The 11,478-nt window shown below is 37.9% G+C and overlaps 1 protein-coding gene across 2 annotated transcripts; it reads left to right on the forward strand.

Annotated features, from left to right (window-relative positions):
• Positions 1-6,003: 6,003 nt before the first annotated feature.
• On the forward strand, positions 6,004-8,936 carry LOC126481508 (protein mono-ADP-ribosyltransferase PARP11-like). Of its 2 annotated transcripts, none has more exons than XM_050105304.1 (2): positions 6,004-6,441; positions 7,755-8,931. In XM_050105304.1, the coding sequence occupies exon 2, from the start codon at positions 7,757-7,759 to the stop codon at positions 8,831-8,833; it is 1,077 nt and encodes a 358-aa protein (XP_049961261.1). In that variant the 5' UTR covers positions 6,004-6,441; positions 7,755-7,756; the 3' UTR covers positions 8,834-8,931. The 2 variants fall into 2 exon arrangements, with proteins under 2 accessions (XP_049961261.1, XP_049961263.1); XM_050105306.1 differs by lacking the exon at positions 6,004-6,441 and adding an exon at positions 6,460-6,609 and having other exon boundaries at positions 7,755-8,936.
• The last annotated feature ends 2,542 nt before the right edge of the window (positions 8,937-11,478 follow it).

Below are 11,478 nucleotides of genomic sequence, written 5' to 3' on the forward strand. Positions count from 1 at the left end.
TTTAGATCGATTTTTCCTGGGATTTTCCGGGTAGTGCGTCGTAATATTTTAACCATGTGAGGTGTTAGGGGTCCTCTTTCACCACACAAAATTTCGGATAAATCCCCCGGTCATGCCATCTCCTTGTAAGATTAGAATAATTACTGCACGCTCAAAGGCATTCAAACAATCATTCTTCTTGTGCGCCATACGTAAATGGAATGGGAAGAAACCCTAATACCTAGTACAATGGGATGTATCCTCTGCCATACACCTCATGGTGGTTTGCAGGGTGTAGATGTAGATGTATATTATGGTAGAAACTAACGGTTTTATGATAAGCAGAGTCTCACTCTGTCACCTCGAAGACATTTTTTCCCAACCCCACTCCCAGTGTGACACCATAGAGCTGTTACATGACCAAAAAACATTGGCTCCAGACAGCACCAATCTCTCAACTTTTTCAATTGTGCAAATGTTGGGAAGCTTTGTCAACATTTTCCCCAGTTATCTGAATATTTCTATCGTATTCTTTGCTGAAATCAATGTTTAAAATATATGTAACAAAAATGGTGGTACTTTGTACTACATGATTACACTGATCAGCCAGAACATTGTGACCGCCCACCTACTACCAATATGAACCTGTCCAGGTAATTGCAGTGTCACTGGTGAGTTATAACTGCTAGTCAGACACACACACACACACACACACACACACACGGTATATGTAGTATCGGTGAGCGTGCTGTTCGTGGGGAGAATGGGGAGTTTGGCTGACAGCGGATTGTGATGCTCCAGAGGCTCAGTGCGAGCATTTTGGAAACTGCATGACTTGTTGGGCATTTGAGAAGTGTTGTGGTGAGTGTCTTCAGCAGGTGGAACCAAGATGAAACCATCTCCAGACGTCGTGGGGTTGGGTGGCCAACACTCACCACAGATATCGAACATCTTAGGCTGGGCAGAATGGTCAAAGAGGGCAGGTGGTGAACTCTGGCGGAGCTAATACCAGACTTTAATGATGGTCAGAGTACAAGTGTGTCTTAACATATAGTGCACCGAAGACTTCTAACACTCCTCTGCAAGTGATGACCCATGCATGTACCAATGTTAACAACAAGACATCAGCAACTATGACAAACGAGCACATCAGCATCAGCACTTGACGTTGGCACAGGGGCAAAGTATTGCATGGTCTGATGGGAATGCACATACCTGTCATCTTCTGAAGGAACAGCTTCTTTATGCCTATACTACAGGACGGAGACTAGCTGGTGGTGGCTCCCTTATGTTCTGGAGAACATTCATGTGGGTATCAAATGGTTCTGAGCACTATGCGACTTAACTTCTGGGGTCACCAGTGGCCTAGAACTTAGAACTAAGTTAACCTAACTAACCTAAGGACATCACACACATCCATGCCCGAGGCAGGATTCGAACCTGCGACCGTAGCCACCACGGCCGGCATGTGGGTATCCATGGGTCCAGTGAAGCTCGTGCAAGGCCCCATGATGGCCAAGGAGATTATTCATTGGTTGCATACCACATACACCCCTTCATGACGATTAAGTTTCCCAACAGCAGCGGCATTTTTTTAACCAAGATAATGTGACACGTCACAAGGCCAGGAGTGTGATAAAGTTGTTCAAGAAACACAGTGGCAAGTTCCAGCTGATATGCTATCCCCCCAACTGGGATGTGACCGAACACAGCATCAGAGCTCATCGCCTCTCCCCCCCCCCCCCCCCTCCCCGGAATTTACGGGAATTAGGTGACTTGCATGTACCGATGTGCCAGTTCTCTCCAGCGACCTACCGAGGCCTCATTGCTTCATGCTACGACGTGTCACGGCTGCTATCCGTGCCAAACATGGACATACCGGCTATTATGTAGGATATGGGTCTCTAAACTACAGCCCGCAAGGCTGAAACCAGCCCGCGAGGGTCAGCAAACCGGTCCGCGTTAGCTGGCCAGACATCCCCGGTATCTGCCCCGCCAAATATTTGAGTTGGTACCTATACTGCCAACAATTGAGTTTCGAGACCTATCGCGACCAATACACTGCGACATTGTTGTAGCTCTATCTTTACAAAGCGGAAGGTCATGGTTAAACTTGTGGCTATCCATAATAAACAGACAGAAGGAACGGTTAACAGACTAGTTTGGCGAAAACATTTTAAGTAAAAAAATTCTTTGCATTTTATTCTACTCACGAGTCTGGTGCAAGTCTTTCAAATGTACGCCACTTCAGCGACTAGCCTTAGTAATCAATCATTATAGAATATGCTTCTTAAGCGAGGTTTCACTTTCTTTTGATTACGTTGTAAAAAACACATACGAAGTAAATCGTATAAAATATTTTTGTTTAAAGGCAATTTAAAAAAAAATACTATACCTGGTGTACACAATGATATTGCATATTTTAGTTGTAACTGATGTATAAAAATAACTGTAATTAATTTATATCTTGAAAACTCACAGTGTTATTGTATTTACGTAAAGAAATTTAATATCTTAGTGATAATTAGTGGCTTTTATGTAGCTGTAACTTTCCTTTCATAATTACCTCCAGTTGTGGCTCAAGTTTACTAGTAGAGATAATCATCAGCGACTTCAAATGCTCATCACTTAATTTTGATCTGTAAATACTGTTTGCGTGTTTCGTTTTGGAGAAAGGCCGGCCGGTGTGGCCGTGCAGTTCTAGGCGCTTCAGTCTGGAGCCACGTGACCGCTATGGTCGCAGGTTCGAATCCTGCCTCGGGCATGGATATGTGTGATGTCCTTAGGTTTAATTAGTCGTAAGTTCTAGGCGACTGATGACCTCAGAAGTTAAGTCGCATAGTGCTGAGAGCCTCTTTTTTTTTTTTTTTTTTGGAGAAAGTTTTTTCACATAGATAAGTAGTGCCAAAAGCGGAAAAAAAGCCAGGGGCAAATTTATGTTAATTTGGAAACTGTGTGGATGGAAGACACTTATAAAACTCCAGTAACATTGACTTTGAATGTTTTTCTTTACAAAAGTCGCTACATTCCAAATCAATAATTTCAAACTGAAGTTCTGCGGGCAACGCTTCTATATCGACGTCAAAAGGATTTTGAAATATCTTGATAGCATTTGAATTTGCATCGATATCTGAAAAACGTGATTCAAAATTAATTTTTAAAGTGCCCAGAGCTTCAATTGAGAAAGCTACAGGAAACGGAATCTCAGTTTGCTGACTGAATGTTTGGCATCTATTAAAATGCGTGAAGCATACTTTGTTCAACTAAGATTGAAACAAAGCTACCTTTTGTCGAAAGGACTTAACATACGTGTATAAATCAGGCAGAACCTGGTTTTCACCTTGCAATTTTAAATTAAGGTTATTCATATGTTTAGTTACGTCTGTATAACCACTCACCGTTCCGTAACTCAGCTATAGGGCGATTCCTTTCGTTCAAAAAAATTTCAATTACTGTTCAGAGTTAAAAAACAAAACAGGTCAGAACTTTACCGCAGCTAAGCCAGTGCACTGCAGTATAACATGGCAAGTCACTTTCCTCAATATCTTCAAGAAACTCGAGGAACTGGCGATGACTGAGTGCATGGGGTCTGATATAATTAACAACTAAAATAACTGGATTTAAAACTTCTGACATATCTAAATGTTTTCCACACAAAGACCGTTGGTGAATAATACAATGCACTACTAATGGTTTTAGCCACCGTCATTTTCTATGGCTTTAGAAAGGAGAGCAACAACACCTTTATTTTTCCCACACATGTTTTTGCCATCATCAGTTGTAACACATTTTAATTTCTTCCACTGAAGATTATTTTTCGGAACTGCTCTTTCAACTCCTTTAAAAAATATCCTCGCCAGTGGTTGTCCTGTGAATACTGTGAACATCAAGGAGCTCTTCATACACTTCATAATTTTTGTCAATCCCTCGAATAAAAAGTAGTACTAGAGCAGTATCTGATACATCTGTTGACTCATCCAAGGCCAAAGAGAACCAATCAGTCTTGATTTTTGTCACGCAGTTGTGCTGATATATTTCGTGCAATGTCATTTATTCTTAGAGCCACAGTGTTTGCCGACAAACTTATGTTTTTAAATTAACTTTTTATGGACACATTTTTTCTGTTGTTGCAATTATGCAGTTCTTAATTAATTCACCGTCGGTAAATGGCTTACACTGTTTCGCTACTAAATGAGCCACACGAAAACTAGCACGAGTTGCTGCATGTTGTTCAGCATTTACTTTCTTAAACAGCGACTGCTGGGTTTTTAGCTGGCGTTTCAGAGACTCATACATTTCTAATCGTTCGCATCCTGTAAACTTGGAGTAATTCTGAGAGTGCTTAGTCTCATAATGACGTTTTATATTGGATTCTTTGAAGACTGATATTGCTTCATTGCCAATAACACACATTGGTTTGTTGCTTGACTCCACCACGAAATATTGACATCCCCACTGCTCTTTAAAAGCTCTACATTCACTGTCAACCTTTCGTTTCTTTTCCATATTTATACAGAACTTCACAAAAGATTGTAACCTGAAAATAAAATTGTACTATTTAATACTAATAAAACTAGGGAGTAGTATGCCTAAACAAAATGCAATGAATTTATTTTTAAGGTACTTTAATTACTAAATTAAAATACAATTACACTGTAGTTCCACTAAAAAATACAGTGAAAAAATACTCTAGTCGTGCTATACATATTTAGATCTTCAGATTTTCCTTCTCTCTTCGAATTCAAACTTTGAATTGTCCCACACTTCGTCGTCTCACCTACTAGTACAGCGCATAAAACACTAAAAAACTCGTGAGACACTCGCAACATAGACACAATCACGCAACAGAACTATCAGATATACGCTCTGGCTCTTCTACTCGCTACAAGACTACATAACTAAACTTATTGTTGCGCCGCTTGAAATAACAATGCGTTGACATGCTCTACCTCTGTTACGTCTTGCAGTAATAGTGTTGGTAACAATGATTGAGATTTCGTTAACTTTGCAGGACACTTTCGTGAAGAATGTGCAGTGACATACTTTTTATGTAATTAAATAAAAATCGTAGTTCGTTTCAGTGCTAGCTATTCCCACAACCTTAGATTTTTGCGATTTCATCTTTCCTTTAGCCTAATATTGCGGTGATCATGGAGTGCTAGTGTACTTTAATCCCACTAGGTAGATCTTGGCCCTTATGACTTCGTGGAGGAGTCAATGTGGCCCGCGGACTAAAAAGTTTGGAGACCCATGATGTAGGAGATCATAATGTTCTGGCTGATCAGTGTATACACCGCGTGGTAAATCGAGCAAAGCATCGCAAATTTGCCAGCTATAGGCCCCGGAAATGATTAAACAATTTGTCAAATATTTCCATGTTTGCCAAATACTTGAACGTGTAGGGCGATGTTTGTCAAACATTGAGCGTGTTTACAAGATATTTTGATTAACTGATAATTTGGCGAGAAAGCGAACGATGTTTGCATTCTTTTGCCGCGTATGTTTAGTGAAAAATAAATCTATAACAATTTATCTCGAGGTATTGTTTTCTCGACTATGGAAACTACTATCAAGGATAAAAACAAAATGTATTGACAATTTCCAAAATGCCAGAGGTGTCACACATCTTTCCCTAGCATATATTACGCATAAAGAAGAGGTTAAGAAGAAAAATAAATAACCTACGCGCAACATAAAGAGGGAGTGCAATTTAAATAACAAAAGAAACCTCGTTCTCCCAAAAATAATGTAGGCTGTACGTTTCCACATTGTAGTATTTTAATGAACTGTCATTAGAGAGCAAAGTAGAAGAGACTATAATTTCGCATAGGTCGTCTTTCTCAGTGTCAGGGCGAAGTAACTCTAAACACGTTATTAAAATTTGCACTCTCCATTCATAGAAAGTTCATGTAGGCGTAATCATCAGATTCCGGGTGCAGCATTTCCTTTAACGGGTTTTCATATGTTTGTTTTTCATTTTACACCATTCACCGGGCCAGCTCTTTTTTCTCTTTCTCTCGTTCTGCATTTTTAGATACAGTGCCAGAGTCAACGTCAGAAATGCTTTATCAGCATTTTTTGCCCTTCCAACTAGCCTCACAGTACCGCGTACATGAACAGCGTCTGCTTCGAACGTGTATAAGTTGACAAATTTTGTTGATACGTTTACGAGCTTAAGTGACAAATCTAAGACTTGATAGGGCCAAATTTGACAAACAAGTTTGATCGTTTACGACGGCCTTACCAGGCTGTATATTTGCTGTTCGTAAAGTGGCGTATTTAGAAATTCTTGTTCCTTTATTTAGTGCAGATAGTACGCTGTTTACTTCAGCTGTAATTAATGCTGTGTCTGCTTACGTTTTCCGAAATTGCCAAAGTTGCGGATTATCGCCCAGTTCTCTTCACCAATTCTATTCCGCTTGTGTTGTGGGCGGAGCATTACATAACGACGTCTTAACCAAGGTATACACATGGACGTAGTGTTAATGAATGTGTTTTTTTGCTTAAGTAAACGAGACTGGTTCTTAGTTCTACATCGTCGATTATATACCTGTGCCTATAAATCCGATGATATTTCTTCAGTATTGCAGCAATAGCCGCATATAGTATCTTCCAGTTGACACCAAATCTGTAAGATTGAATCTGCATCTTTATAACCAATATTACCTGCGTTTTATTGTCAGTCATGCATTGCAAATAATATGCATTTCGACACATTAAATGTATTTTACTAACAATTACTGTTCTGTTCATGTGATTGTCTTCGCCATATTCCACTGTCTGAATCTGAAGACGAAATAGCTGTTGGGTACAATAAAAGTACCGGTAATTAAACCAAGTTAAGTACTTCCATTCACAGATGAGTTAGGCACCAGCTGCATACTGGTACAGTATTATCATTGGTCTTCTCATTTTCTTTCACAGATTACAGTTTTTCTAACAAATCCTGTTGCACAAGTTTTTCTTAATTTCACTTTTGTCATTGACAAACATTTCCTGCACCAATCACGAATTTTATTAGGTAGGTGTATGACCGTTCCCGTATTATGTGTTTGTTTTGAATATAAAAATGTGCGTAATTGTCAAAACATGGTTCAGAAGCCCGATAAATAGATGATAAAATAATGAATGACAGGAAAAAATGTTTAAGATAATAAGGCAAAACATTAAGACGTCCTGCCACCACACACTGCATTTAAGCATTTGCTGTCATAGGTCATATTTTATTAACAATGCTACAACATTTTGATACATAACTCAGTACAGTGGAAACCTTGTACTTCTGTTACCTTTTGTCTATCTTGTAATGTACATCATAACTACCATCGCACTACAAAATTTCCATTGCCCCCTATAAATTCTTTATCACCACGTTTTTGATTGCGTTTATATCAAACAAATGGGTTTACATAAATACATCAGAGATGTGCATATTATAATTTTAAATAGGAAGGACATAATTACAGGTAATAATTCAGTTCGTCCTAATGACATACGGTATTGTAAGGTCATTTACGAAATGAAACCACAGTGAACTTAAGATAGAGAATAACCAGGAAGCAGAGGCTCACAACAAACAAAGGATTTTGATAACATGTTGTATCACAGTAACTTTGTGTGCTATTAAAACAAGAAGTTAGGTGCAAAAGTAACATATAATTATACAGCGTTTCCTTTTTGGTAGAGAGTGGAAAAGAAGTTCTTGTATCTAATGTGAAATCATAGGTTGCTATCTCATCGGTATTTTTGTCTAATCAACTATAAATGTGTTTCAGAAATGGGCTGTTGTTTCAGTCGGGACTCCAGCAATGAGGAAGTCACCGTACCTCATAGACCACTGGCCACCAACAGTTTTCAACCATATGCAGCCACGAGCTATGATATAACTGTGTCACTACCCTCTGTACGAGCAAACAGCAGCGGTTTCCACCATGCATCAACTTCCATAAACAATTCTAGACTGGCAAGATCACAGCAGACCAATCAAGAACCCGTCAGACCGAAGAGACCAAAAACATACTTTGAGGGAAACAACCAGTTTCAACCCTCTGTAACCAGTTCCAACAATATAATTGTATCACCATCTTTACAAGCACATAACAGCAATTCCTACTATGCACCAACTTCCACAAGACATTCTAGAGTGACAAATACACAGTGCATTGTTAGTAGAGGTTACCCAAGTCATTCACTAACCAGAACTGTTGAATCTACATTACACAAATCAGTCTTGAAGTTAACTGTTGGGTGGGATCATATGAATGCTAGCTCAGAGTTTGAGCTGCAGTTGTTGCTCTCTGACACTACTGAATATAAGGAAATATTGTGGTTATTCAAGAAGACCACACAGAAGCAGTTCATGGTTGAGAAAATTTATAGGGTCCAGAATCCTTATTTGTTGGGGTGTTACTTGCTCAAGAAAGAAGAAATACAATCAAGATATGGTTCTGTTACTGAGGAGTATTTATTTCATGGTACCAAAGAGCAAAACAAAGACAACATTTGCAGAAATAATTTTGACTGGAGGAAACATGGCAAATCGGTAGGCAACATATTTGGACAAGGTGTTTCATTTACTCCTATTTCTTGCTATGCTAGTCATTATTCAGACAGCTGCAACACACAACGAATGATGATAGTGTCAAAGGTTCTAATTGCAAAGGAAACTGTTGGTAATAAGTATATGAAAATACCACCTCAATTTGATTATATGCAGTGTCTTAGATATGACACTGCTACTAAAGAAAATCGCCACGTTATTGTGAAATTCTCTGATAACGAGTTCTATCCTACATATGTTATATATTATACAGGACACTATGAGAAAAAGGAACAGAAGCCAATAAGATTTTAATTTGTGATACATGTTTTTGTAAGGAACAATATTTCTCAGAAGATGAGTAAACATTTTTTTTAACATGCTGCAATGAGTTTACAAAATTTCTTCACATGAATCTCTCTAAACATTTTTTAAATAAAATGTAATAATTTAAAAAACAAATGACTGCTGCTTTTCATTAACATTCACAAGTTTGTGACTGCTGCTTATAGCTCCTTATGCTTCTTCCATGCTTTAATTTGTAATTGCCATCAGGAGACTCTTATTTATTTTCCTTATGTGACTGCAGCATATATTGATGTTAGTTAATCGAAGAATACATGACAGTGGTATAGTGTGTAGGAAGCTGTGCCAAAAACAACTTGTTTCACACAACTTTTTTTTAAACTTCACTGCTGCACATGCCAATTACCAATTATACAGATACTTTTAACTTGGCACCGTGTGTGTGGTGACTACTGCGAGCGAGTGCACTGTAACAATGAAAGCACAACTTATTTTTAACTCTTGTGAATTATTTTTGTTAATCTACGAGTCATTTAACCACATTCAATTTGTTGTTATTTAATTTGTTGGGATAAGAAACAGTTACAGACAGTTGTATTTTGAAATCAGCCATTTTAGTACTGCCTGCGTGTTTCTAATTTTATTTCTTTAGCCTGTACCTTTAAACTGTGAATGTCTTTGTACGTGTCACTTTCATCATCCCAGCCTAAAATGATGCAAGTCTTACGTTGCAACAAATTAATACACCTATTTGTGATAGCTAAAGATGGGAATAAACAATATGGTCTTGCCAAGCCCACAACTTAGTCATTCATCTGTAGTTTAATAAAATCTTGAATCAGTGTTTATAGTAAAAATGAATTACATCTGTTGTTACTGACATAGCCGAGGAGAGAGGAGCTTTCTCGACAAATGCACTTGAAGGCCACAGTAAAAGGCTACAAAAAGAAGAATGATTAAGATTCAGCATTTTGTCAAAGAGAAGGTAATCAGGGATGGAAATAATCAAGGTATGCTGCAAACAAACCACCCGGTCTTTGCTTTAAGTGATTTTGGTGAATCATATAAATCTGGCTTTTCAGACAGGCATCTGAATCCCCATCCTCCAGAATGTGAGGCCAATGTCTTAACCAGTACACCACTTCGCTCAGTAAATCAAAAATAAGCCTCCAGTAAGTATACTACCGGTAGAAATAACAGAATCCTGAAGTTTAGAATTAAAGATACTGAATGTGTTAGGAAGTTGTTACAATCAATGGGCTGAAACTCCGTTTAAAAATAAGTGAAAATTATTAAAAATTCATACCAGATTATCTGTCTGTCCATCCTTGCTTAGTGCTCAGTAATGTTGTTATATAATGTTGACACATACAATAAACTGACATTGATAAATATAGTGATTACATGCAAAACATATGGTGGTGTCACTCTTTAAATTTTGCTTACTCTTGTTTTGAATCTGTTGTGGGCACTGTGTTGAAGTTACTAAATCTGTGCGTTTTCACGCAATATCTCCCTGTAACTCAGTTTTGGCATATTGTTTCCAGAAAATTCAAAGCTGTTAAGAGTATGGTAACTTGAGAGATGATCTTTATACTGATTTGCATTACTAAAAAATAAACTATCAAGTCTGAAATAAAGTGGAATTGAGGTGAAATACATCAATCAAAAATTTAGAATATCTTTGAAAGGACTATTATTAAAAATAGTATCAAGTGTATTATCAGTTATACTGAAATAAGTATACTTCTGTAAACTGTTTACTTTAGCTGCATAGCGCCAGAAGATAATTCAATAGACAAGAAGTTGAAGATGTATAGTAAGCTAGCACTCTGGTCTTAAAATCAATGTAATAAGAGAAAATTAACTTACAAACATGTGGAACTAAACAACCAGATTACTTTTTTTGTGTATTTGTTGGCTCCATGTTAGCTTGTACTGAAAGTGAATCACAAGGAATTTAACACACAGTATCATTTAGTTTGTATTTCTGGTATGAGCAGGTAATTTTTATGTGTCTGAAATTGGCTAATGTAAGTATTTTTGAGACAAGTCAACTTGTTTGCTGTGAATCACTTATAAGCCTGCTCAGTTCACATCTGAAGTGCTTACTCATCAGCAAACATTGTTTTTGAACAATCTTGGTCTGCCCTCACTAAAACCCATGAATTTCGACAAGCTTCAGTATACTAGACACGGGGCACTATGGAAAAGGTTAGGTCATTAATTTTCAGTTTTTGAATAACAGAGCAAAGACCATGCATGACACAGACTTCATTTGAGACCATGCAAAATTGTCAGAAGACCCAAAAATAGTGATATTTCATTTGTATAAGTGGCAGCCTACCCACAAGTTGTCATTATTGTTTCGACTATGCTGAAGTTTCACTGGAAAGCCCTTACACATCCTCCATACAGTTCCAGTTCTCCCCATGGGATTTTCATGTTTTTGGAACTCTGAGAAAGACATTTGTGGCTGTCTGCTTGCTTCAGATTAGAACATGTATGCCTGGGCACAATCAGGGTTCTGTAGGCAACCGTAAATATTTTTCCTTGATGGCACTGACTATCCTGTCTCACAGTGGGACAAATGTATTAACAGTTATGGTGATTGATTTTGAAATAATAAACAGTTTATTTACTTTTTAATATAA

Source organism: Schistocerca serialis, chromosome 5 (assembly GCF_023864345.2).
Source record: "Schistocerca serialis cubense isolate TAMUIC-IGC-003099 chromosome 5, iqSchSeri2.2, whole genome shotgun sequence".
Classification (NCBI taxonomy): domain Eukaryota; kingdom Metazoa; phylum Arthropoda; class Insecta; order Orthoptera; family Acrididae; genus Schistocerca; species Schistocerca serialis.

Excerpts from the sequence above, each read along its gene's own strand:
- LOC126481508 (XM_050105304.1), top strand. The coding sequence starts at position 7,757 with ATGGGCTGTTGTTTCAGTCGGGACTCCAGCAATGAGGAAGTCACCGTA.